The sequence below is a fragment of the Notechis scutatus genome, chromosome 1 (genome assembly GCF_049901735.1).
Source record: "Notechis scutatus isolate UNSWTSFEM ecotype Mainland chromosome 1, rNotScu1.2, whole genome shotgun sequence".
Lineage (NCBI taxonomy): Eukaryota > Metazoa > Chordata > Lepidosauria > Squamata > Elapidae > Notechis > Notechis scutatus.
Genome location: NC_142009.1, coordinates 174456109 through 174482480, shown reverse-complemented (window position 1 = coordinate 174482480; position 26372 = coordinate 174456109). Strand labels below are relative to the sequence as shown.

The 26372-nt window shown below is 34.2% G+C and overlaps 1 protein-coding gene across 2 annotated transcripts in view; it reads right to left on the bottom strand.

Annotated features, from left to right (window-relative positions):
- Positions 1–26372, bottom strand: part of SATB2 (SATB homeobox 2) — a 156167-nt gene that overhangs the window by 39543 nt on the left and 90252 nt on the right. Inside the window, exons 8-10 of one of the 2 annotated variants that reach the window (XM_026667940.2) lie at positions 20666–20878; positions 16076–16231; positions 4879–5076 (exon numbers count right to left, since the gene is read on the bottom strand). In XM_026667940.2, the coding sequence (XP_026523725.1) occupies positions 4879–5076; positions 16076–16231; positions 20666–20878 (567 nt within the window). The remainder of the gene's footprint in view (positions 1–4878; positions 5077–16075; positions 16232–20665; positions 20879–26372) is intronic. The other variant, XM_087949522.1, reaches the window with a different exon arrangement.

The window sequence follows — 26372 nt, the reverse complement described above, 5'->3', positions numbered from 1 at the left end:
GGTGCAGTTAACCTTGAGTTTGTATCTATTGTGTGCTCTTGTATTGTTATGATTGAAGCTGAAGTATTCATTTGCAGGTAGGACATTGCAATGGATGATTTTATATACTATGTTTAGATCGGACCGAAGGCGGCGTAGTTCTAGTTTTCTAGGTCTAGAGTTTCAAGTCTGGTGGCATAAGATATTCTGCAATGAGTAGAGGAGTGGAGAACTCTTCTTGTGAAATATTTCTGGACTTTCTTAATTGTGTTAATATCAGATACATGACATGGGTTCCAGACTGATGAGCTGTATTCAAGTATAGGTATAGCAAATGTTTTGTATGCTCTAGTTAGTAGTGTGATATTACCAGAGAAGAAGCTACATAGGATTAGATTAACAACTCTTAATGCCATTTTGGCTATGTAGTTACAGTGGGCTCTAGCACTTAGATCATTAAAGATGAGTACTCCAAGGTCCTTGACAGAATTTGGATCCTCAACAAGGTCTTGACTATTCAGCTTGTATTTTATTTTCTGATTTTTTTTGCCAATATGTAAGACAGAGCATTTATTTGCTGAGATTTGAAGTTGCCATTTGATTGACCATTCTGATACATAGTCGAGGTCTTTTTGAAGGGTAGCAGTATTGTCTGTGGTGTTGAATAGCTTTACATCATCAGCGAAGAGAATGCAGTTGCTCTTAATATGATCACAGAGGTCATTTATGTAGAGTATGAAGAGAGTTGGTCCTAAAACACTGCCTTGGGGGACACCACTGTTGACAAGTACAGAATTTTCCATTAACTTCCAATATAAAATATTGGTGAGAATTTTTTCTGCAAAACTGGATGTCTCTATTTCCTCATTTAAAATAGTATTATATAAGGAAATAGAGACATTAATAGAAACACCAATTTTGCAAAAAAAATTCTCACTTTCACTGCTTTATTTGGCCAATTTATGCACAGAATTAATTTTCTTTTCTTAAAATAAAAAGATTAAAAAGCAAGTAAATAATGATAATGTATTTGAGAACAAGATTTTTCCTTCTTTGTGTTATTAATCTTGCAAAAAAATAATATACAACAAAATTGTGGTAACTATTTTTATGATAGAAGGATTATTGTTTTAATGCCAATGATGCCAAAGAGCATAGCAATAATTCAATGTGATTATTAGGGGGGGAAGGCTACAATATTCAGCCACTTTTCAACATTTTTGTAAGGTTTGGGGAAGATTAAAATGCTTAACAATGCTATTTTCTTTTCTTTTAAATAGAAAAATGGCACTACCATAATTTGCCATTTGGCCACTGAATGTTAGGGATATAATTTGTAAATAGGGATCCACAAAATAGGATTGCATGACACTTTCAGCTTTTTCTCCCCTTCCTAGGACATTCAAGCTGATAGTATAACAAAAAATGGAACCTAAGATTTCATGAGCTTTTCAAAATAGCCATTTCACTATAAAATGTATCTGGTTTAATCATACTGACACTCGATAGTCAAAGCCAAAGTCCCAACAAAATGAAACTTTCTGGTCAGTGGTAATTTTTTCCCTCAGCCTACATATTTATCTAACTTATAGAGCCACTCATACCACAAGCACGTGACTCTGGGCAGAGCATTCCCTTCTCTCTTCCTTAATAGCTTTTGGAACAGTACAGTACTGTCTATGTCGGTGTGAGGATGTATGTGCATGCACACATGTGTGTACAGGCAGTCCTTGCTGACTCACTATTTGTTCATTTAAAGTTGTGGCCATTGCAGTGTTCTCATGTCACATCATCGCAACTGGCATGCCAAGCCAAGAACATAAGAATAATAGAGTTGGAAGGGACCTTGGAGGTATTCTAGTCCACTCCCCTGCTCAAGCAAAAAACCCTATACCATCTCAGAGAAATGGTTGTCCAATCTTTTCTTTAAAAACTCCAGTGATGGAGCACCCACAGCTTCTGAAGGTAAGCCATTCCAACTGTTAGTTAGTTGTTCTAACTGTCAGGAAATTTCTCTCTGGTTCTAGATTGGTTCTCTCCTTGGTTAGTTTCCATCCATTCCTTCTTGTCAGGAGCTTTAGAGAATAGGTTGATCCCCTCTTCTTTGTGGCAGTCTCTTAAATTTTGGAACACTATTATTATGTCACCCCAGTTCTTCTTTTCATTAAAGTAGACATACCCAATTCCTGCAACCATTCTTTATATGCTTATGTGTCCAGTTCCCTAATCATCTGTTGCTTTTCTCTGCACTCTTTCTAGAGTCTCAACATCTTTTTTATATTGCAGCAACCAAAACTGGATGCAATATTCCAAGTGTGGTCTTACCAAGGCACTGTAAAGGGTACTAACACTTCATATGATCTTGATTCTATCCTGCTGTCATTACATTGCATTGCAATCATTACAAATGCAGTCTCCTGCAGTCACATAATTGCTATCTGTGACCATCCCAGGCAGAAGTTGCATGTCACAGTTACATGACATTGTGCTTAATGATCCACAGTAAGTCACTTAACAACCACAGCCAGAACCGCCACCATAAGATAGGCATGGTCACATGAGTTTTCATCTTATAATCACATCACTTAACAATGGAATTGACAATCCCAATTGCGGTTGGTTAGTGAAGACAGATTTTGATCCAACTTTTTGGATGGAACATACCTAATGCTCCTTTCTCCATTCTTCCCCAAAACAGCTACATAAGTGAAGTGAATTAGGCTCAGAAAAGTCCAAGGTCATCCAACTTCCATTTTTAAGGGAGGCCTAAATTCAGAGTCTCTGTCAACTCTCAAGGCTCATGAATTAATTAGGGCATCCCTCGGAACCCTGACAGTCTCCTTGTTTATAGGTCAGCACTTTCACCACTACACCAAGCTATTTATATCAGGATTTTTAAAAATGTGTTCTGAGGAACTCTAGGATTCATGAGAATGTGTTGGAGTTTTGTATAAGACAGAAGGTTTTAAAAAAAGGTTCACTTGAACACGGTCATTTTTCCGTCACTAGAGTTTTGCCTTTTAATCAGAGGGTCCAGCATTTTTTTAACTAACAAAGTTGCACAGTTTGAAAAACTTTTAAAACCACTTATTTCTATGATAAAATCTAGAAGATAAAATACAGTATACGTATTTCAAGACTTTTATCTTTTTCATGCAAATTGGAATAAATTATCACATTTACTTTACAATATACAACATACAATAGAAAATATAAAACAATAAGGGGACTAATAAATATTTAGATCATCCTAATATATTCAGATTACATATTTTTTCACAATTAGATTTGATTATTAATTTTGGCTAAGCTAATAAAATTTAATTAGATTTAATATCTCTCCATGTAATATACTAAATTAAATTTATCATTCACTGAGAATGCAATTGAAGAATAGAATTTGGATTTTGTTGCAAATGAGGCAAAGATAAGATTATTACTTATCACTTGAAATGTTGCAGGATACTTGAAATCAGGCATTTTATTTTTATTATTTTAAGTTATCATTACGCCACTAATTATTAATAGCCTTGTGGATCATCTCCAAATAAGATAATAGAAGGTGTAAGATCATGTTTGATACGCATTATTCATGTTGCAGTGCAATTACAGTCTAGATATCATGGTTTCATCTATATTTTAATTTATTGTTGCAGATAGATAGATAGATAGATAGGTAGGTAGATAGATAGGAAAATCACAGAAACATCCACCTATATAGTCTTACATATGTGTTGCTTATTGAATTCATTTAAGAATGCTACTTACAAAATATTAGATTAGAAAAAGGATGGGAGACATATTTTATTTAACAATATATAGATATCTATTCAACCTTTTTTGATATATATGTACCACTTACAATATTTAAAGTCAGTACATATTGATTGATGCAAGAGTATATAATGGTTCTGTGGTTTTTCTATCTATCTGATAGATGATACACAAGGCTATTAATAATATATATATATATGTTTTCGTGGGTATTTATATGTATGGTATTTAGGTTTCTTCGGGTATTTTCCCATGTCTTAATATTTGTGCTTTTATTACCGAAACATCGCTATAATAAAAGCACAAATATTAAGATGTGGGAAAATACCCGAAGAAACCTAAATACTATACATACATACACACACACACACACACACACACACACACACACACAAAGTTGTTGGGGAATGTCCAAGATGCTACAAACTCATTCTAGATCCTTTTCTTCATATTTCAGATATTTATTCAAAACCCTGGAACTGGCTAACAAATACAAGAATATCATTTTACAAAAGCAACACAAGAAATCATGACAAAATGAAGAAATGTTGTGCATTTAAAGATTTCCAAGTGGACTAAATTATCCAAGTCAGCTGCTAAACAAACTCTAGTTCTAAACATGGCTTCAAGCTACAATAGGAGCCTACATACATTTAAGGCTGATAATTTTTCTCTAAACTTAAATTGTTATACAATTTTTAATAACATGTGAAATTAAACCTAGAATAAAGAAACAATTTCTCTGGTTTTAGAAATCTTTCTGATGTTATTATATTTTTATTGTTTTTAGGATTCTTTCTCAAGACATAGTTTGTTCCAATACTTAATTATGTCAGAATGTAGTTTGGAATATGATGCACCAAACAGAAGGTTAGACTAACAAGAAGGTAAATTCAGTCTCAGCTATGAAAACTTACTGAATAATTTCAGACTAATCATCTCCTTCAGTTCTATCTACACCATTAGATTAATAACTACATTTGTTATTCAGAGGGAAAACTGAAGAAAATAATATTATGTTGGCTATCTTGAGCTTCCAGGTGACAGATGGAATAGAAATCAATTGAAATATATAAAATAGAGCAAAAAACAACAACATTTAAATTGGATAACCAAAGCACTGACCTGTACAGGCTCAGGAGTAAGTTGGACAACATGCTGCATACGTTCGCTGTGATGATGCCGAGATTCTTCTTCATAGATGAGATCCCTCTCATGTTGGGGAAGATTCAGGAATCGCCGAATGGTGCACAGATTTTCCCAAAGTGTTCGATTTTCAGGGCTTGGGTTTTCTTTCCAACGCAACAGCTCACACAACCAACCCTGCAAAGAAAGTAAGTAAGTCAATAAATATATCAGTATACATGCATTGTGAAGCAGAACATAGTAGTTCAATAGCAACCTTGATAGCTTTTTCCAGATTGTTTACTACAATATGTGCAACTAATTTTAGTGTTCTGAGATGGGAGAAGGGGAAATACTCATAATTTTTACAGTAATTATGAAAGAAAAGATATATGCTGACATAACAGAATTTGGAACCAAGATAGGAAGCCCCTGAACAATGAAATTGGGGGCAAAAACACAGTATACCTTACTGCTAATTACCAGGTATCCATTGCCATAGATCCTCCTTATTGTTAGGGCTCTTTTTATTTATTTTTTATTTTTTCTTCACAGTCAAAATAATGTTTTTTCCTTTAATATTACAGTATTTTTATGGGTTATCAACCTATGCCCACCCATACTAAGTATTCATAAACCTGACACTTTGACAGATGAAAGTTGTTCATGGAGACAAATTTTTCCTTCAGCTTCTAAGTTCTTCCAGATTCATCCTTCCAGCCTCACTTACAAAATCTCTTATTTTTAAGTTCCCTCCCCATTCTGAAATGTACAGTAAATTGGAAGGATGTACCTATTATCAGGCTTTGATTAATAGTTCTAATACGTAATCGTGTTATCCAGACCTGCTAAAACCTGGAATAAAAATAGCTTAAAGAAGTGTGACAACTTTGCAGGGCACAAGGGTGAGACACAGAATTCACCTAGCATTTTAGCAATAGCATAAAACAAACAAACATGGAACCCATACAAGCTCTATCTTCAAATATTTTAAAATACGATGTTGACTCATTTTATCAATCATAGGATCTGATCTAGAAAATAGGCTAATAATGTAATAAAGAAATATAAAGGTTGTTTATTTGATCAAGGTGTATATATGTATATATATATTTGTTTTCTTATATATACAACTTTAAAGAACTACAATGATATGTAAGTACCAAACTTAGAAATATATATATATATATATATATATATATATATATATATATATATATATATATATATATATATATGTATGTATGGCCTTCAGCTTTGTCCGGGTATTTCCCACGTCATTATAGTTGTGCTTTTAAAGTTGTAGCAACGTTTCAGCAGAATCTCATCTGCCATCATCAGGCTTCTGTATTGTGTCCGTATATATTGTGTCCGTCTGTATACATGTAAGTACCACGAAAACTTAAGAAAACACACACACACACACACACACACACACACACACACACACACACACACACACAATATATATATATATATATATATATATATATATATATATATATATATATATATATATAATTTGTTGCATTTTAAGAGAATGTGATAAATTACCAAAATTGTGTATACTTATTGTGATGAAGAGAGAAGTCACTTCTTTATATATTTCTTTTTCTTACTATATTTTTATTTCTTTTTTATTTTACTACTATTTTTCCTGTACTTTCTATTTCTTCCTTTTATTCTTTTAGTTCTTAAAGTTTGTATTAGTTTTTATATTTTTAATTGTAATGTTAACAACTGCATAATATCATGTCATGATTTGTATAACTCTCCACTGCATCTTCTGCCTTTACCTCCTTCTCCCAAAAAAAGAAAGAAAGAAAAGCAAGATTTGATTATCTCCGCTGCATCAGCCAAGACAGCCATACCAGCTGTTCTCATTGTGCAGCCTCTTCCTCACGGCCTACATGTTAATAACCTGATCATTCCATTTTCTCCTTCAACTGCCGGCTGCAGCACAGTGAAGAGACAAAAAGCCAGGCCCATCTGCAGCAGCTGTAGGCACTGAACTGTGAAGCCACGGGGGATTTATAAACTAATCTGTAACACAACACTGCCTTGTTTTTACAAGTGAGAGGCCACAGTTGTGCAGACCTGATCTTTTCTTGCAATAAGCTAGGAGTGGTGGGAAATAAAAAGAAGATATCTAATCATTTACCTGGAATAAATATCTGCATTTACTATTCTGCATGGTACATGGCTAACCACAGAATCAGGTGATGGTTGACTCCCACATTCTCTTCTCCTCACACAAAACCCCATGTCTCTTTAATAATAAAGCAACAAGCAAACAGACCTTTAAAACTCTCAGCTCTAAAGTGTGTTCTCAGGGGTCCTTCTATACAAAGGATTTTTTTTTTAAATGTAAAATAGAACATGGAAGGGGGGAGTACTTCTTCCTGCATTCTCTTTACTTTTTACTTGAACACATTGAATACATACAAAGTATTTGAACAAGTATGGCTTCAACACATTCCCTTGGAAAACTGATTTGGTTTCCGTTTTTGCTTTTTCATATTTTTACAAAGGCTAAGAAAAATCCTACAACTGCTCCAAGTCTATATTCTGAGTGATCTTGAGATCTTCTGGCCTGAGGTTGCTGTTGCCTTTTCAGAATGTTTAGCTTGAAAAGAAAGATGAGACAGATGACATCTCTCCTGTTCCTCATGATCTTGGAATGTTTCATGCAACATTCAGCTGTATTTGATTGATAACTACTTCTATAATCTGCACTCATTAGCAGCACTTAGCTTGACACAACAGGTCTCATTATGGATGGTGCGCTCTCTGTCATTATACTTTAGGCAGCATCATGTTCAATTTGCCTGGCACCTTGCAAGGTCTTGACCATGAAACTACTAAGGAATGAACTAGACTGCCATGTGACCATGTGTGCAAGATATGAGCAAACCGAATTAATTGCTGGCACAGGAAGTTAGCAGGCAAAGGTCCCATCCTTAGGACACCAGAAAATGACTTGATTCCCCTGTGGAAATACGCTAATGGCATATTTAGCAAAGCTTAGTTCTGAAGGTGAAGCCCATTCTTGTTGTTTAGGGAAAGAGAAATCCAGTTTTCCCAGAAACTGTGTGCTTGACTGATCAGATTAAGGGATCTAGTCTTCTACAGCCTGGGCATGAATGTACACAAATCACAGCAGGACCCAAAAAAATCAGCGATACTTCATATCCTCAGACATATTGCACCATGTACTCCCAGCTGCTACAATAATTAGCTTATGAATGTATCAGCTGGTTCTGCAATTTTTATAAATGATAACTAACCTACAGAACAGAAAGATTTTCATAAGCCTAATATTAGCAAGAAATTGCTTAAACCCTCTTAACTCTAAATTGTTATTGTGCTAAAATGCCCTCTTCATGCTTCCAATTTTAAACCATTGTAGCACTCCCTCCCTAAATATTTATTTGGCATCAACAATAGCAATTCATTTATATCAATTTCTTTCACAAAAAGCTATTATCTATCTTCTTTTTCACAAGCTATTAGGATATTTTTCTTCAACAAATCTATTTTCACTTAAGCTCTCAACTTATTTATTCAAGTAGTTAATCAACCACCCATTCAGGATCATATATTTATCAACCAAAAAGGTTTCAAGTGCCATGAGAGGCTATGATTGAAAACATTATATAATGGAACCACTAACCAAGCACACAATTCTGTATCAAGAAATTACTATCAAGAGGGAAGTTTAATGTGCACTGCAGTGTTTTTTTTATTATTATTGAAATAATTTTACTGTGCTATCTGAGAAAGTTTTTCAGTATGTTGCAAAAAAAAGTGTAAATGTCAAATAAAACAGTGACAGATGATGACAGTATTCTCTATTGAATAGCACCGTTGCTTCGTGCATGTTCGATGAGAACTCATGAATTATTAATAAATAAACTCCTTTTTATGTTTAAAAAAACCTCAAGTAGTTGTGTGATTTATTCAGAGAGGTTATAGCAAAGGGAAACTGAAAATTCTAAAACTGACTTCTGTGTTTAAAATGCTGATACTAAATTTCACATAGATCAAAGTATTGAGATAAGACTGATAGTAAGGACTACCTGGCTAATATCCATCCCCACCCAGCTCATATTTTTTTATTGGGAATAAAAGTAGATTTAAAACAAGCTAGAAAGTGAAAAAGGTGGCTGAAAGAATTTTAAAAAGTTCTTTAAAACCTAGTGCTAGTTTACTGTACCAGAATTTTTCAATAGTAAATACAGGGAAGGAGTTATCCCCATGATGGTGAACCTATGGCACACATGCCAGAGGTGGCATGCAGAGCCCTCTCTGTGGGCACACAAGTCGTCGCCTCAGCTCAGCTCTGCTACCGCCGGCCAGCTGGTCTTTGGGTCTCTGCCATGCATGCATGGGGCGGGGTGCATGTGGGAGGGGGGCTCATGCACAGGGATGGGCTGCATGCATGGGGATGGATGCACAAGTCTGGGGGGTGGGGAGCATGCACAGGGGGTGTGCATGTATTGCATTTTGGGGATGTGCACATGCATGCGCTTTGGGCACTTGGTGCTGAAAAGATTAGTCATCACTGGGTTATCCCATCCCTTTGCTAATATAAATTAAACTACTCCTGTCCAGGTTCAAACCCAGATTTTTAATTTTGAAACGGTGCAGGAAATTAACGATCAGAAATCTCTCTTTTATAATGAAAGTAAGAGAGAATGCAGTGCAAGCATTCTCTTCCACATATCCCTGGACACTATCTCTTCAAGAATCCACCAGTATGTTTAAGATAAAATTGGAATCCTTTCTAAAATATAATACCAAGATTGAAGATGTTTTGGGACACTTGTTTTTTGTTGCTCCTCATTTTAACCATTTCCCAGTGTTGGGAAAGCCTACTATGTGATTAAAAACAGCCAGAAGCCCAACTGTATGTAGAAATTAGTCTCACTGAGCTTAGTAGAATTCCCTCATACACAATTGTGTCTACAATGGCATGTTGGTTCAAATCAGCAGCAATACAAAAGATACTGCCATGGATGGGAAAAGTAGAATGTATCTTCTAAATCAAAAATTTAAAACTGAAATTTAAAAATCATTTTTAAAATTTTCAAGTCTGCTTTCTGATTAATTTTGGTCTCTTTTTAATATATATTATTGTTAATAAGTTACATGCGGAAGCTCTATTTCAAATCAGTATTGCTTCATATATCCTGGTTGTGTTCTGGCCAGTAGTTGCAACAATAAACTGATTAAGATAGGATGGACAATTCATGGGAAGAAAATGCTGTCCATACAATTAGAAAATATGTTATGTTGGGTGTAGTAGTCCTAATATCTACCAAATTCAATCAGTTTTAATCTAATGTACTGTATATACTGCCTTAGAGTACTGAGTTAATAATGCTGATACCAGATTATCTATTAAAATAAAATTAAACAAATGACAAAATCTGTTTCTGTAACTTATGGAAACATTTCAATTTAAGAAGTACAGAAAATACAGAAATAAAAGTCATGTTGCCTGTACAGATTGCAAAAAACTCAGCTTGTAATTTTTTTGTACACAATTTTGTCAATATCCACACAGAATCTCACTATTTCTTATATTTAAAAACTAAGGCAATTAAGCTTTCCTGTCATTTTTTTATAAGAACTGTGACTCCTAATCAAATGTATCTAACAGTAAAATGTAGCATTCATTTGTTAATCTTCCAATTTTCCTACTTAATAAGCACAAGTACTCAAAACATGGTGGTTTGGGAACCCCCTAGAGGTAAAGGAAAGCAGATGAGAAAAGAAATGAACATTACTTATCATATTGTTAACTATAAATTTTGTAATATTCAGCAGTAGTCATGAAAAACTGAAGTCAAAATATTTAAGTTGTTACTGAAAGAGCTCATATGTTTAGAAGCTTCGTAATATGCCCCCTGTGAAGAGAATTTTATCACAAAAAAAATAGATATTTTTGTTAAACCCAAGCACTGAAATATAGCCTTATTCATTCTGGTGCAAATAAGGTCCATTTGAACACTCATTTTCCAACTATTAGAAATTATACGGTACTCCATATATAATTTGTATGTTCACACAGATTTATAGAATCCAAAGAGAAGTCAAAGGATATGTATACACAGTCTTTATCTAATTTACAATTCCATTATAAATTTATGGAAGATTTCCTATTGTACAGTAATTGTGACAACTTCATGGTGCAAAATAGACCTATGTTTTCTGCTTCTTTTGTTGGTTCTTCTTGTGTGAATCATTAGCTGTTTTTCCTTAATCTTTTTTGCCTGTGAACTATACCATGCCTTACTCAGGGAAAAACCAATATATTTGTTTGCACAACTTGAGAAACAAAATATATTGCAGAGATAGGGAACATATTTTAGAACCAATGCATATTTTTAATTTCTGAGAACAAACTGTGACCTCATACATAAAAGTGCTGTTAAGGGCAGCTCTCTGACATTAAGGTGTGGCTAGTCATAAATACTCATTTGCCAAATAGGATATTGATTAGATTGTTCTCTGTCACTCTTTCCAGTTCCTTAGCATACTTCCATCACTGCAGTTTAACTTGGTCTCTTTTTTTAAAAAGGGAAGGATGCACACAACTTCACGTACTGCATTAGCCAACTACCATTTTTATATTCTAAGAATGCACTACTCTATCCAAGAGAACAGGTGGCATACAAAAGGTTGGAAGTAAATAAATAGTGTTGAGGTGCTAAATGATGTTACAAGTTGGTAATTTATTTTAAGGATCTTTGTTTCTGTGAACATTAAGCAGGGGATAAAGTTTTTATGTTTGAAAAAACCTCAAGAAGTTATATGATATATTCAGGGAGGTTATAGCAAAGGGAAACTGAAAATTCTAAAACTGACTTCTGTGTTTAAAATGCTGACACTAAATTTTGCATAGATGAAAGTATTGAGATAAGACTGATACTAAGGACTACCTGGCTAATATCCATCCTTTTTCTCCCAGCCCCTATTATCTGTATTGGGAATAACAGTAGATTTAAAACAAACTAGAAAATAAAAAAGGTGGCTGAAAGAAAAAAAAATTCTTTAAAACCTAGTGCTAGTTCACTGTACCATCATTTTTCAATAGTAAATAAAGGGAAGGGGTTACCCCATTCCTTTGCTAATGCAAGTCAAACTACTCCTGTTCAGGTTCAATCCCAGGTTTTTAAATTTAAAATGGTGCAGGAATCTCTCTTTTATAATGAAAATAAGAGAGGATGCAGTGCAGGCATTCTTTTTCACATATCCCTGGAAACTATCTCTTCAAGAATCCACCAGTATGTTTAAGATACAATTGGAATGCTTTCTAAAAATATAATGCCAAGAGTGAAGGTGTTATGGGGCACTTGTTTTAGTTTGGTACATCACTAAAAATTCAAAAGTTGTCTGTCTCATATGCAGATATTGTTCCATAAAGCTTTTGATAGACACAAAGCTTTTGCCACATAAAACAATTTTTGATTAAAAGGAGTAATATCAGAACAGATATCTGCAATATCTGTTATATACCAATACTAGTAGAATCACAAACTACAACTCCCTTGAGAATACCAATATATTTATACATTCATAATATAAATTACCATTTTTTGAGAATAACAAATTAATGCAAAACAGAAGAAATTTAAACTTGGGATTGGAAGCACACAGAGACTGGAATTCTCCAGGTTTTACTTTTGTAATTTCCAAGATACTAAGAAGCTGAAAGTGGTTTGTTTTAAACAGAAAGTAATAATAACCCATAATGATGTACTGCTGGTCACTTGTCACCATTGTATGGAAATATTTATCTTGAGTATTTAAATTTTAATTTGATGTTTATGATTTTTGAAGGATCTGAATGTTTCTGCATTGACAGGAACATTCCAGCAAATATGTGAGAAGGCAAATTAGGAGATTTTAGTGAGAATGATTCAAAATAACTCTACTCAAAATATATGTTAAAGGATATTTCCTCACCCACATCTTCAGTGCAGAAAAATGTCAGCATCTGTGAGAAAAATTATAATGTGTGATAGATGTCTTAAGAGACTGGGAATCTGCTATTAGTCAAATTAGCCACAGAAAATTATTTTCTAATTGTACTCAAAGCAAAGGCTTCTAAAAGAAATGTTCAGTTTGGAAATCTATAGCAGCATGAAATTAGCCAGGTAGTAGTATGAACAGGTAACTCACTCACAGAGCTCTCCTTTTTACAAATCCAATGCATCTCCATTAAAATAAAGCTCCAGCTGATTAAAAAAAAAACTAGTGAAGAAAAAGGAATGGATAAAAGAGTGGCTGTACTGTAATACTGAATTCTAACATGCATGTTAATGGAATCTTGATAAGTATATCTGATCCCTATAAGTACAGTTTATAGTGATTACTTTTGAATTGCAGTGTGCTGAACTTTAATATTTGTGGAAATTTACTTGTTAGTTTTGCTAAACTCCTCCTTCAAGTCTTTACTTGAACCATTTATTCTAATTAAAGATTTCTTTTACAAGAATTATCATATGATCATAGTAAAACTTAATAAATGCACAAAACTTAGCAAAAAGTGCAAAGAAAGAAAAAGTATAAAGTGTGCTTCCTTACGAACATTTTGTGCCTTTTTTCTTAAAATGGGGAAATGCGGAGAGAAGAGAGACCAAAAATAAAGTTAAAAGTACACAAACATTTTAAATAATTTTGTTTATAATATTGATAATGACATATATTACTATTTAAATCAACAATTTTATCAATACACAAACTTCTAGTATATTTAAGCCATAGTTTCTACTTTCCATAATATATATATATATATCTTCATTTAAAAGGGCAGGGAACTAACTCTATAATTCTTCATGGCATACTCCAAAATAAACACCAATTTGAATCTGCACACCTATTTGTAGCAATGCCTTTGGACCCATAAGGGTTTCAAAGATGGTAAAGAAAATCCTAGGATCTAGTTCACCTTCTTATAGGTGCTTTACAAATAGATGCTTTACAAAGTCCATGCCCTCAATGCAACTATTTTCAGAATAGTCAACTAACCTATGACAGCTATTCAATAAACATGCCTATTTATTATTAAATTTCAAATGTGATCCCAAGTAAAAATGGTAGCCTATCTATGTGGCTCTCAGCATTAGTGAGTCATATGTTTGGTGCTGAGAAGAAGCTCAAATGCACTGGCTCTCTTCACATCTTTTCTGATGGTCTTTATTTTTCTAAGATATTATTCAGAATCCCTGGCTCAAAGTTGTTATTAGAAATGTTGACCATGTGGGAGAACTGAATGGAGTGTGTCTCTGTGCATTCTTTTTATGAGTATATCATTGCACAAAATCTTTCAATTTGCCAGATCAGAATTTTCTCCTAAAGAATTACCTTTTCCCTTATAAGTGAATCACACAAATCAGTAAAGGTGAACTCAATTGTTCTCCAGAAGCAAGCAGTTTCTAGGATTTTTGCTATTTCACACAACTTGAAGCCTCCCTTAATTTTTTAAATTGTTCAGAATAATGTTTTCTTTATTCTAGTTATCCTCATTTCAGCTCTGGAACTATAAACTCTTTGTGATTGTTGTAATTAATTACTCCTGAATATGCCTGTTAGGGTATAACATTTTGCCTATTGCCCCTATTCTATGAATTGACAATCTTGACATCACCCTTCTGAAACAGTTATTTAATATCTCAAATTTAACCATTTATAGTTTTTAATATAATTTGAAACAAACATTCAGGGGCCCTTTTAATGTTTTGCTTCCTATCTCTAACGTCATTGCCAGAGAATATTATTTAGAATGAGTCTTTTCTTGGCTGGTCTTGGATGATGGTAATCTGGATTACATTTGAATTTGAATTTGAACATTTCCTATTCCTAACATAAACCAAATGTTTCAGTTACTGCTATATATCAAAAGAGTTAAACATATAAGAAAATTAGGGTTACTAGAGAGAACTGTGAAATGAAAAGCACATACTCAGATATATGCAGGGCACAACCACCGCAAATTTTATTTTCACACATTTGATCAATCTTGCTGCTCATTTTTAAAATTCTCTCTATTGATTCTACATGCCGCCAAACTGTTTTTCTTTTTCAGATCAAGAACAATTAAAATATTCTAGTTAAAGAGAATAACTCGTGGGTGATTCCTCTAGAATTTCAGTATTCAAACTGGCACTAGTTGAAGTTATTGAGATACGCAAATTATTTTCAGTGACTTAGAACATTTCTATTTCAGGACTTTCTGCATAGAATGACAGCAAGATTCCAGGCATTTTCCAGCCAAACCTCAAAAAAGAGCCTGATAATTCCGTTTGTGCTAAATAATCTTTATTAAAAACTATCTAGTTTTAAGTGTATGTGTGTGCTTGTGTATGAAAATAATTGCAAAAAGAAGAGGCCGAAAGGCACGTTTGCAAAATCAGTTGTGCAGTTTTTATTTTACTGCACTTTTATCACATATGTCATATATTACACAGTGGAAAACCGTTAAATGCACAGTAGTTGTGCCAAGTGGCATTATGCTTTTAACAGCTTTATTCGTTTAACAGTTCCAGTTCTCATTATATTTTGCCATGTGGTACGTGAGATTTTTATTCTTTTAACAGTGTATAAAAGGGGTCCATGGCATTTTCCTTTTATGTATTTCATATTGCACTCATGTTTTTTTTTCTTCTCTGTGAATATTAAGCCTTGGGCAAAACTAAAAGGAAGGGTGTATCATAAAACATGAAGTGTTAAAAGAAAAAGGACATAAGAAAGGTTCCGATCCACTTTATAATCAAACCAATATTATTAATGTACAGGTTCACAATATTTCTTTTAAGATTAGTATGTGACTACTTTCACTTTCTATGTTTTATTATTGTTCCATTTCATCTTTTTACTGAAAGGAAAAAACACTCAAAACCAAGAAATAGTGATCATATCACTTTAAGGACTCTATCAGACATACAAAAGCACCATCATTCAGAAATCCTTGTTTTATAGTTTTGGATTTATTTATTTATTTAGGTTTTTTTTAAAAAAAAAAAATCCGTGTCTTCTAGCTATTCAGTCTACTTAAATCCATAAAAAGAAATTATTCTGGAACAAAAGCACAAATAAGAAAAGAATGTATAGGTATATTTTTATCTGTAGAAGGGATGTGTCAACCTCAAAATTATTCCTTCTCTTAAAAAAAGAATCCCCTACTCACCTGACTTTTGTTGGCAGCTACTTTGGCAAACAGAGCCTGAGACACCTTGGCCCTTTTCATCTCCTGTTGGATCTCGTCATAAATGGCAGCTGTGATGTTGATGTTGGCTCCGTCCACCTTAATGGGGAGGTCTGTTGTCGGTGTTGAGGTTTTGGCCTATCAAGAGACCATGAAAATAATAATTAAAATAGTGCTGCTTTCAGCCCAGCCATCTGTGCAGAAATTATCAAAGGATTTCAGTCAGCTGATGCCAAACTGCATAAGCTACAGAGGGACAATTCCTGTCCATTATTCTAATCAGGTTAATTGTGATTGGGAAAAATTGCAGAGCATTCCTATAGGACATACAAAGCATGTATACTCACTCTCTCTCACTCTTTTTTTCTACAAACATGCACACAGTATTCTTCAATTGCTCTGACTTTCAACACACACAAAAATATATACTAGGAAATTAAAAGGTTATGTATCAGATGAGGTAATGTTTAAACAATTATTTTATTCAGCTAGTCCTCAAATACAATATATTATCTATTTGAATATTTGAATTTTTGCTCCTTTTCCTTTCCCACCCCCCAAATCATATGTTGGAGGAAGAGCCAATTCTTCCAGAAAAAATGAGTAAATGCATAGAGGTCTCTAAATAATAAATTATTACTCAATTTAATGTACTCCCACAAGTCTCCTTCATTCTTTATTAAAATTATACGTATATCATTTGAGTATGTATGGTTTCCCATCATTATGCTGGCCAAACAGTCACCTAATTTCACCTAGGAAATCAGTGGGTATGAAAAAAGATTAAGTATGCCTGCCAGTGTGCTTGATATTCTGCCATTTACTTCATAAACCCACAATGCAGCTGGGTACATTCCATTACATTCCTTTTAAATAAATGATTTCCTATCAAATTCTATGACAATTGAAGGGCACTAATGATAGAATATTTCCTTCACAGATAAATCTACTATAAGAACTGAGATGGGATTTTGCTGCACAAAAATCTAGAAATCTACTGCACATTACAATGTAATTTCACAAATTAAAGTCAAATCAATTATTGCAAGAATTAATAAATCTTCCTAAACAATCATTTCAATCAAGAACATTTTACAAAAACATGCAGACCCAAAGTAATGACCAAGGACTCTACTCAAACTAGACTAGTAGACTTCCAAAATCCCTTCCAACTCTGATATTGTATTGAGCAAAGTTTTAGGACACTGAAATACACATTAAAGCAAAAAGTTAGAAAAGGGTGAAAAAGACTGAAAGAAGTAATTGCATTTCCCCCATGCTGATTCATTAGAATAGCATCCAGAGTAAGCATTTTATATTGGCTGAAAGTTTAATGGGGCTAAATACTTTATCATCTTTAACAAAAAAAGAGATGTCTTAACAAGGTATTATTTAACAAGGTATTATTAAAAAGGAAATGTGGGGTTTATGGCCCATTTGCCTTGTTTTTGACAATCCCAGATTTAAAACTTGCTGTAACATAAATGTCTTAAGAATATATATAGTATATTAAATATATATATAAGATTAGAACCATTTTGGAATATGTTTACCTGTGTTTTGTGGTCAATGTGGAGAAGCTCTAAATTATTCCACCATGATTTGTGGCCCAAAGAAGCAGAATCTTCTTTATTGTGGCACTAAAATTACAAAACTACAGGGAGGATTGCCTGGTTCTAGATTCACTAACTTGTTATCATGCAATATAAAAAATTATTTTAGCCAAATTTGTGATTATAAATTGTATTATTAAAAGGGCTTGAAAATTCACTTTTTCCTACTGTGTTAACAAGATTGTTTAAAGTTGCTGCTTTGTATTTTTATAATTATTATTTTATTTAAATGAAGTTTTATTTTTTCAGATAGACAAAATGGAACAAACATGAAAGAATGAAGTATATAAATATTCTTTGCTAAAATCAGCCTGACATAATCTGGGTTTTTTTTCCTAATATCCCTTGACCTTTACCAGAGAACAAATTAAGCAACAGAAGCCCATATTTAAATATTGCCATATTTATCACAAAATGTTTGAACTCTTTTTTTTCTGATCAGTTTGGCATTGATTATCTATTACCAAATACACATTCCAAAACAGAACTTGATCAGCTTGAAAACTACAAACGGTAAATTACAATTTTTAAAAAGCAATGTAATAGGGAGGAGAAAATGAACATTTACTATATTTCTTGATACCCTGAGATTATGCAAAATTGTATCACAGATTGGTATCTATGGAAACAGTATTTTTTATATAGGATTAACGTTGGCATCGGGGGGAAATTGTCTTTCATTTCAAATATGTTCTCTCTTGTCTGCCTATCTTAGCTATTTCTTAAGCATTCTTCTAGCATTCAATTATTCTTCTCAGTACTATGATTTAGGCAAAAATAAATCATATACACATTATAAAATCAGTTAACATATAGGAATTTTTCCCTGTTTCAGCAGCAGAAGGTAGCTTATATGATTGCTGATTTTGTCATTTCTAAAAGAAATCTATTCCGTTCTCTAGGTAATTTACTCACTTCTCTATTTTGGATGTAAGTATTCAAATGAACTGGCATAAATGTTATAGTTATCTTCTTACCAGGGTGACCAAATGAGTTTTCATTTACAGGCATCTTATGTTTTCCATAGGGAGGCCAACCAAATATCAAATATTACAAGGCTCCCAGAGTTATTGTTAGCTGCCCAGAGGCACTTATAAATTCTTTCAATCAATCAACGTTTGTTATCTTTCCAACACAAAGACTTTTAACTTTTAAGTTGTATTTTACCTTTGCTGTTAATTTTGTCCCTCTTCTATTTTTAGCAATGTTATACTTTTTTCTGTTAAATATTGCAACTGTTAGCTATATCCTGCTGTAGAAATTATTAACCTAAGGCTCAGGCATAAAAAGAGGAGAAAAAGCATAATCATCATAAGCTAAGAGCAAAGCCTTGTGATTATAATCAAATGTTCTTAAAGACAGAAGAGAAATAGAACACTGATACCTGGAGAGTAATTGCACAACAGCAAAACAGACATAAATGCCAATTTTCACATATTGCATATATTCACTTCCACCAAAGGAGTTAGATGTGTACACCCAGCCTTGCCCATTTTGGTAACCTCCCAGATTCTAAGTAAACATACAGTAATCTCTAGAAACATCACGAAAAATTAGTATAAGAATATTATCAGTAAAATATAAATTATAATATAATACTATATAAAATTATACTATGCCAAATAAGGGGAGATAAAGAAAAAGAAGAAAAGGAAAATTTTTAGAAAGCAACCCTTTCAAACAAATGAACTAAACAAAACTAGAAACTTTTTAAAAGTGCACACGTAAATTAGGTATAATCATACACACATACACTGTTTGAAGGAGATAATAGAAGAATGGCATGGCATGGCATGGCATGGCATGGCATGGCACGGCATGGAACAGATTAAAATAGAATAAAATAGATCCAGCTGTAAAAATCACTTAGCTTTTTCCAACTTCAGCATTATGATCCAATTTTTTAAAAATTATGAATTTTTTTTAATTTGCTAAAGAGTAAAACGTTATAGGTTCCATAAATTGGTCATCTGTCCTTCAAGCATTTATTTATGTTCTGTTAGCCATTTCATACCAGCTAAGTGTTCCCTATCTTCTCTAATATAATAGATACTGTGTCTAAAGTTTGATTCAGGCATTAATTTTCAGTGGTTCCGTTCTCCAACAACAATTGTGGGAGGAAACACAACAGTAACCATCCTATCATGCTCTCTGCTAGTAGGGATTCTGGTTCATACTTTTGGCAACAACTATTAGCAGTTTCATTTAACCACGCTCAACAGGCACATGTGCCTTGCTGGACAGGTTCACTTAAACTTTCATGACTCAAAACCATTCGGAAGGTTAAAGATCAGCACTTACATTTTGAATTGTATCCCGAAACCAACTATAGACCTCTAAAATATCTTTAATGAAATCCTTTAAACACATCCAAGTACTTCTTTTGAAAAGTTTTATTCTATTAGTTAGTTGCAATCAACCTAACAACCTCTTAATTTTATTTCAGCATTTCTGGATGCACTCTGGAGGACAATTTGCCAACCAGAAGATGAGGTACTGAAGCAACTGAAAACAACCGTAGGATAAAATTAAAGGTACAACCCCTAATTAAAATTATGAAAAAGTTCAGGCACACGTTAAGAATGAAGTGCACAATTGGTCCTGAAAGAAAATAACATGCCTAGCTCTGACCAGGGGTACATCATTGATTTGAAGAGATTCAGATCACAGCCAAGGTATATAATATCCTCTGTAGATATTTGAATTCTTTCATGTATTTAATTGAATGTTCATTCTTTATATTTGCAGCATTAATTTAAAAAATAATATATCAACTTCATCCCAGAAGTGTTACTAAAAGACCACATAGTTTAAAACCCTAAAAATTTAATATTTCTTTCTTTTCTAATAAATATTAGTTTGGGAAAAACCTAACCAGCCATCTTGTATGATGCCTGACTTTAGGTTTTCTGTATGAGGGAAGAACACTGAAAGCAATTACAATAGGGTTGAACCTTACCTGGGGGGTTCTGGAGGAACTTGGACTGCTGGCAGCTGAAGACACCATGCTCACATTGGGGTTCATACTCCTCTCTCTCTCATCCTGATATATACGATCTCGCTCTGTCTCAGGTAGGTTGAGGAAATTCTGCATTGCCCTCAGATTTACCAGGAGGGATTGGGAAGCTGTTCTAGGGTCTTCTTCTTTACGCAGTATCTCTGATAGCAATCCCTGGTTCAAAAAATTAAAAAAAAGTCCAAGTCTTTTAAAAAAAATGTGTTAGTTATAATTGGCCAGGCTGCAGTGTTGAGACCTTTCATCAGATGTCAAAGCACATGGAATGTTTTCTAGAAACAAACCTTGTTTTCTAGGGACCATGGCTGATTTAAGAGCAATTATATTTTAAATTCTACCTTTCATTTAAGAACAATCCAAATACAAATCTTCCAAAGAGGCAAGTGAGTAGTAAGACACCATTATAAAACTACAATTATAGCCAGGTGCCTAAAAACTATTAGAGCTCTCACTTTTTCTGCTTGAGGTTGCAAACACTTGGCAGTTCTGTTCAACTTCAGGAATCTGCCAAGTTTGGTAAATTTAGTTCAGACATTTAAACAGCTCAGGAGACTTATGAAGAAAAATGTTTGGCAAGGTTTGGATGCTATAGTTCATTCACTGCAAACTGTCAATTCTTTCTAATGGGGAAAATGCTGCAAATATGAGAAATCTTTAAGATAATTCATCTTTAAAATTAATTAATTTGGAAATTGCTGTCTCATTTAAAAGTTGGGAGATGCCAATGGTCAGATTCATCAAATATATCTAGATTGTTTGAGTCTTTTACATGAAAGAAGTCAGCAGTTCAGTTGTACTATAGCCTGTATAAAGTCTTAGACACCAAGCAGGGGTGGGATTCTACCAGTTCTCACCTATTTGCTAGAACCTGTTGTTAACTTTCTAAGCAGTTTGGAGAACCGGTTGTTGGAAGAAATCTTGTTTTTTTCCACTTTACAGGACTAATCCTGTAAGGAAGGCAGGAAGGACACATTTTGGTGTTATTTCTAGCCTTTATTGCCCTGCTTACAGAAACTGCCTCTCTGGTAACCCTTATTACATTCTTGGCAGTACCCTAGACTTCCTGTCACCTGAGCTCCAGAGTTTTTTTTTCTTTGCTGGTATTTTGCTGGGGCTTGAATTTCTTAAAAGGGAAGGGTTGTTTTAAGCTTTTTACACTGCTGTTGGGAGGAAATACTCCCCTGGAAATACTTCCAGCTGGGATGCAATGATCAGCACTTTGAAGAAATAATTGAATAACGAAGCAGAGCTGCTGGAAAGAAGCTTTTAATGACAAGGAACCAAGATGAGTGACATTCAGCAAGGATTATTGGCTAGCTAGAAAGATTGACATTCAAAACCCTTTCTGAGTTTTGGTCTAAAACTGGTTTTTGATGAAGTTTAATTCTGTGTTTGGTGACGTTTAATCCTGTGTTTATTGATGGGATAATTTTCCCTATTCAGCTTTGTTTGGAAGGAAAAGGGTTAATCTCTGTTCCTGAAAAGAAACTGGGTTGAGAAATCTGGCTAGTTCCTGTGTCTATTTGGTCTGGTAATTGGTTTAACAAGTAACAGCTACTGTTGTGATTGAATTATTTGTATTGTGTTTGAATTTTTTCCTGCCCCATGGTTTTTTTTTAATCTGGAGAGGGGGTCTTCCTTCACTGCTTTAGTGGTTCCTGGTACTGTTCTTTTGGGGTGTACTTCCAAGAGGCAGGATGCAAGCTTGGCACTGATTTTTTACTGCCTTTCTGGGGGGCATGTGATCTTTCCTTAAATCTGCATGATTTCCTTAGGATATCTTGTGAGGTGAGTGAGACTAGCTGGTGTCTTTAAGTGGTGCAAATGGATCTAAGGATTGCTTCTCCTGGGTGTGCTCTTTCTGGAGAGCTTCAATGACCTCTTTGCTAAAGAGTTTCACTTTATGAGCAAGAGTTGGTTGCTGATAGTGATCATTGCATTTTAGCTATTTTAATTCCTCAAGGTGCTCTGGCACCCTGCCTGATTTGTAACTCTGGCTTGAAGGTATTTTTAATCTAATGATTGGTATTTAGGGCAGCTTTTTGCAAGCTTTTTGTATTTTTGTATAGGTAACCGTTGACTTACAACAGTTCATTTACTGACCATTCAAAGTTACAATGACACTGAAAAAAGTGACTTATGACCGTTTTTCACTTATGACCGTTGCAGCATCCCCACAGTCACAAGAGGCCAGGCGAGGAGTAGCCCCATCGACGTGAGTGATGTCGAGTTGGCCATGCTCACCCAGTCACATCACCCAGCCATGCCTACTCAGCTGGCCATTAAGGGCAGAGTTAACAACTGGTTAGTTGTTAAATCATTTGAATCCCACCACTGATACCAAGTAAAGTCATAGAATATAAAAAAGTTACGGAGCACAATGACATAAATATTACTGATTACTCTGACATTAAAACTTTAGACTTTGATTAACAGAATCTCAAATCATTTACTGTATTTTCATATTCCTTTGTTCTACAGAATTCCAAATAAATTTTCCTCCTTATAGCAGATTCATAACTAGAAGATAACTCCTATTTGTGCTGCAAATAAATGGTACAACTGTTGCCTAAATGTTACAGTACTTTGTCCATGCTCCTCCTCCTTCCTTTTACCTGCACTCTGCATAAAACTTCATCATATTGCCTACTCCTCTGAAATACCATTCTCAGAAGTGAAAATCATTTGCTGCATTGTTTCTAGGCAAGAAAGTTTAATAGAGTTTATAGTGAATTAATGTGCCCCAAGCTTTTCAATATATATGGTCAAGATATATGGGGGAAATGTTCACAATTACTTAATATGAGAAATTCATGCATACATGAAAAAGTGAAACTGATGGTCTTTGAAGAAGCAGACTAGAATCACAAAGAGAAGACAACTAAAAAAAATGTTGGACCAATCACTCTCCCTCAGCCTAATCAACTTTTCACAGTTGTGGTTGAGAAGAAAAATAGGAGGGAACAGTATGTATGCTGCCTTGATCTTCTGTATAAAAGAATGGGTATAATTCTTAACAAATATTTTAAGATATATAGCAAATCAATGCAAAATATGAAATAATTATTCCAGGCACAGATGCTTATTATATGTTAAAAATATTTCTTCACATTAGTTACGTGCTTCTGCTTTTTTATTCATGAATAAAATGTACCTGACTACTGATTAATCTTAATCTGTTTCATGGCCATTTTTAGATGCATTAAAAAAGACAATATTTTAAAATACAAACTACCATAAGTATAGTAGGCATATTGTCTTGGAAAAAAGAACAGACAAATCTGAGAGGTTCTTAAGGATATGCCTTCAACAAGCATGGAAATCTTATGGTAATAGGAAGCCTCTACATTGGTTGTCTTATGTGTAATAGCTACCCTCTTGTGGTCTTGTTTTATGTATTCTTATTGTTTTTAATGAGTTTGTAAAATGTTTTTAATTCCTCGTTTTCATGGATTGGGAGCACCCTGGAGTTGCTTCACGTGAGAAAGGTAGCTATATGAATTTGACAAAAAAATAAAATAAAATTCTTTATAACTCTGCTTTACAAATGAAAATGTAAGTCCAAGACCAATAAAATGAATAATTAAATTTAATAATAGCTTTCTGAAACAAAGGACTGTCCTTTATAGCAGGGGTCCCCAACCACCGGTCCGCGGACCGGTCCCGGTCTGTGGAACAACTCCTACCGGGCCGCGGCTTGCTGGGCGCCGCCATCTTTTTTTCATGAAAAAGTGCTTCCGGCGAGCTTTTCGGGTAGAAAGCTCACCGGAAGCACGCGTTTCATCAAAAAGATGGCAGCGCAGCGCTCGATGAGCTTTTCGGGTAGAAAGCCATTTCTACCGGAAAAGCTCACGAGCGCTAGCGCCGCCATCTTTTTGATGAAAACGTGCTTCGTGAGGTCACCGGAAGCACTTTTTCATCAAAAAAAAGATGGCGGCACCCAGCTGATGCCGGTACCGGGCCGCGGCGCCCAGCTAATGCCGGTACCGGGCCGCGGCATCAAAAAGGTTGGGGATCACTGCTTTATAGTAAAGGAGATATGGGCATTGTAAGCATAAGGTACAAAAATGCAGTGACTTGACAATATCCCTCTTTTGTAGTTTGATTTTTTTAAAGTAAAAAATAATAGTCAGTTAATTGACCACTACCTTAGATTTTTACTTTGACTGGAATTAGCATCCTACTATGGGGGCCATAGGCAAACATTTTAATCTCCTGAAAAACTATTGTTATGTGTTTCTGCTAAGAGGTAACATCAGTAATCTGTGTCTTTGTAACATTGCTCCTGGTGTCACCTAAGGCATCTGGCATCCATAAATCTGAAAGTTTATTTTACAATCTTCCTTCTGCAAGACCTAACTTGCACAACCACTACAAAGATTGCTAAGGTTCCTTATAATAGTTAAAGCCTGAAAAAGTTGGATGGTATTCTTTTCTTGTTATTGTTTCAGAAAACTGTTTTCTTTTTATGTTTTATGTATGGTTAAATTCTATAGTTGTGTTTTTGAAAGAGGGTTCATCCTAATGTTTTCGCGTTAAGTGCAGGGTTCACCTTTTTTTCAAATCAACTAAATGATCCACTGGTTATGAGAAGGATTGACTCACCAGTTTGTCATCGGAACCTGATTACGTGGGCTGAGAGAGTGACTAACCCAAGCTTGCCCAATTGGCTTTTATGCCTAAGGGGAGACTAGAACTCACAGTCTCCTGGTTTCTAGCCTGATACCTTAACTACCAGTAACCTTAACCACTACTCTCAACTGTGCTTTTTCGGTCTGAAACCATAAATACACCTACACCTGTTAACCTAATTTCTCTTTTATTTTTGCCTATTTAATGCAATTGTACATATTTTAGCTTTATTTGATAATATTTATTGAGCTTGGGATGAACTTTTAAACTCAAAGGAAAGCTTTTTAAACAGTTGCTTTTTCAGACACTCATCTCTTGAACTGGGAGGCAAACAACATTAATAAATAATAAATAAATAAAATAATAATCATGAAGATATGAAACTATTTCTTCCCAAATTTTATTTTTTGTAAAACAATAGGACTAGAAACTATTTTCATGCCTAAAAAGCAAAGTATGTAATCACTTAATTAAGCAGTTGCATATAGATTAACATAGAACCTGCATGTTAAAAACAAATACCATAATTCAGATATACCTAGGAAGTATTATCATATCAGTTTCCGATGTTAAAAGACTCTCAAAAAATGTCCTCACTCCTAGATTCTTACATATGACCAAGTCTGAAAACACAAACACTTTACTGGTTGGGCTATGGCTAGACCTACTCCAGTGCCTTATTTCTTACCATTCAGAAACTTTGGCAAGGATCAAACAAAATAATATATAAAGGCAGTAGCCCCTTAGTACTGTTGTAACCCAGCAACTACCATTTCTCGAATATAAGAAAATCATTAATCAGATTTCTTTGACCACTTTCAGTTGTTGTGTGTTTAATGACAATGTACAATACAGATTACAACTATTTCATTTCATTTTGGTCTAACATCCAGTAGTATGGAAGCTTCTGACTGGGTTAATTGTTAATGTTTCCTTTCAGTAAATAAACTTGTATAATAAGAAACTGAAATCATGTAGAGATCACTATGTTGACTGTATTTACCATTATCTTCTAGTC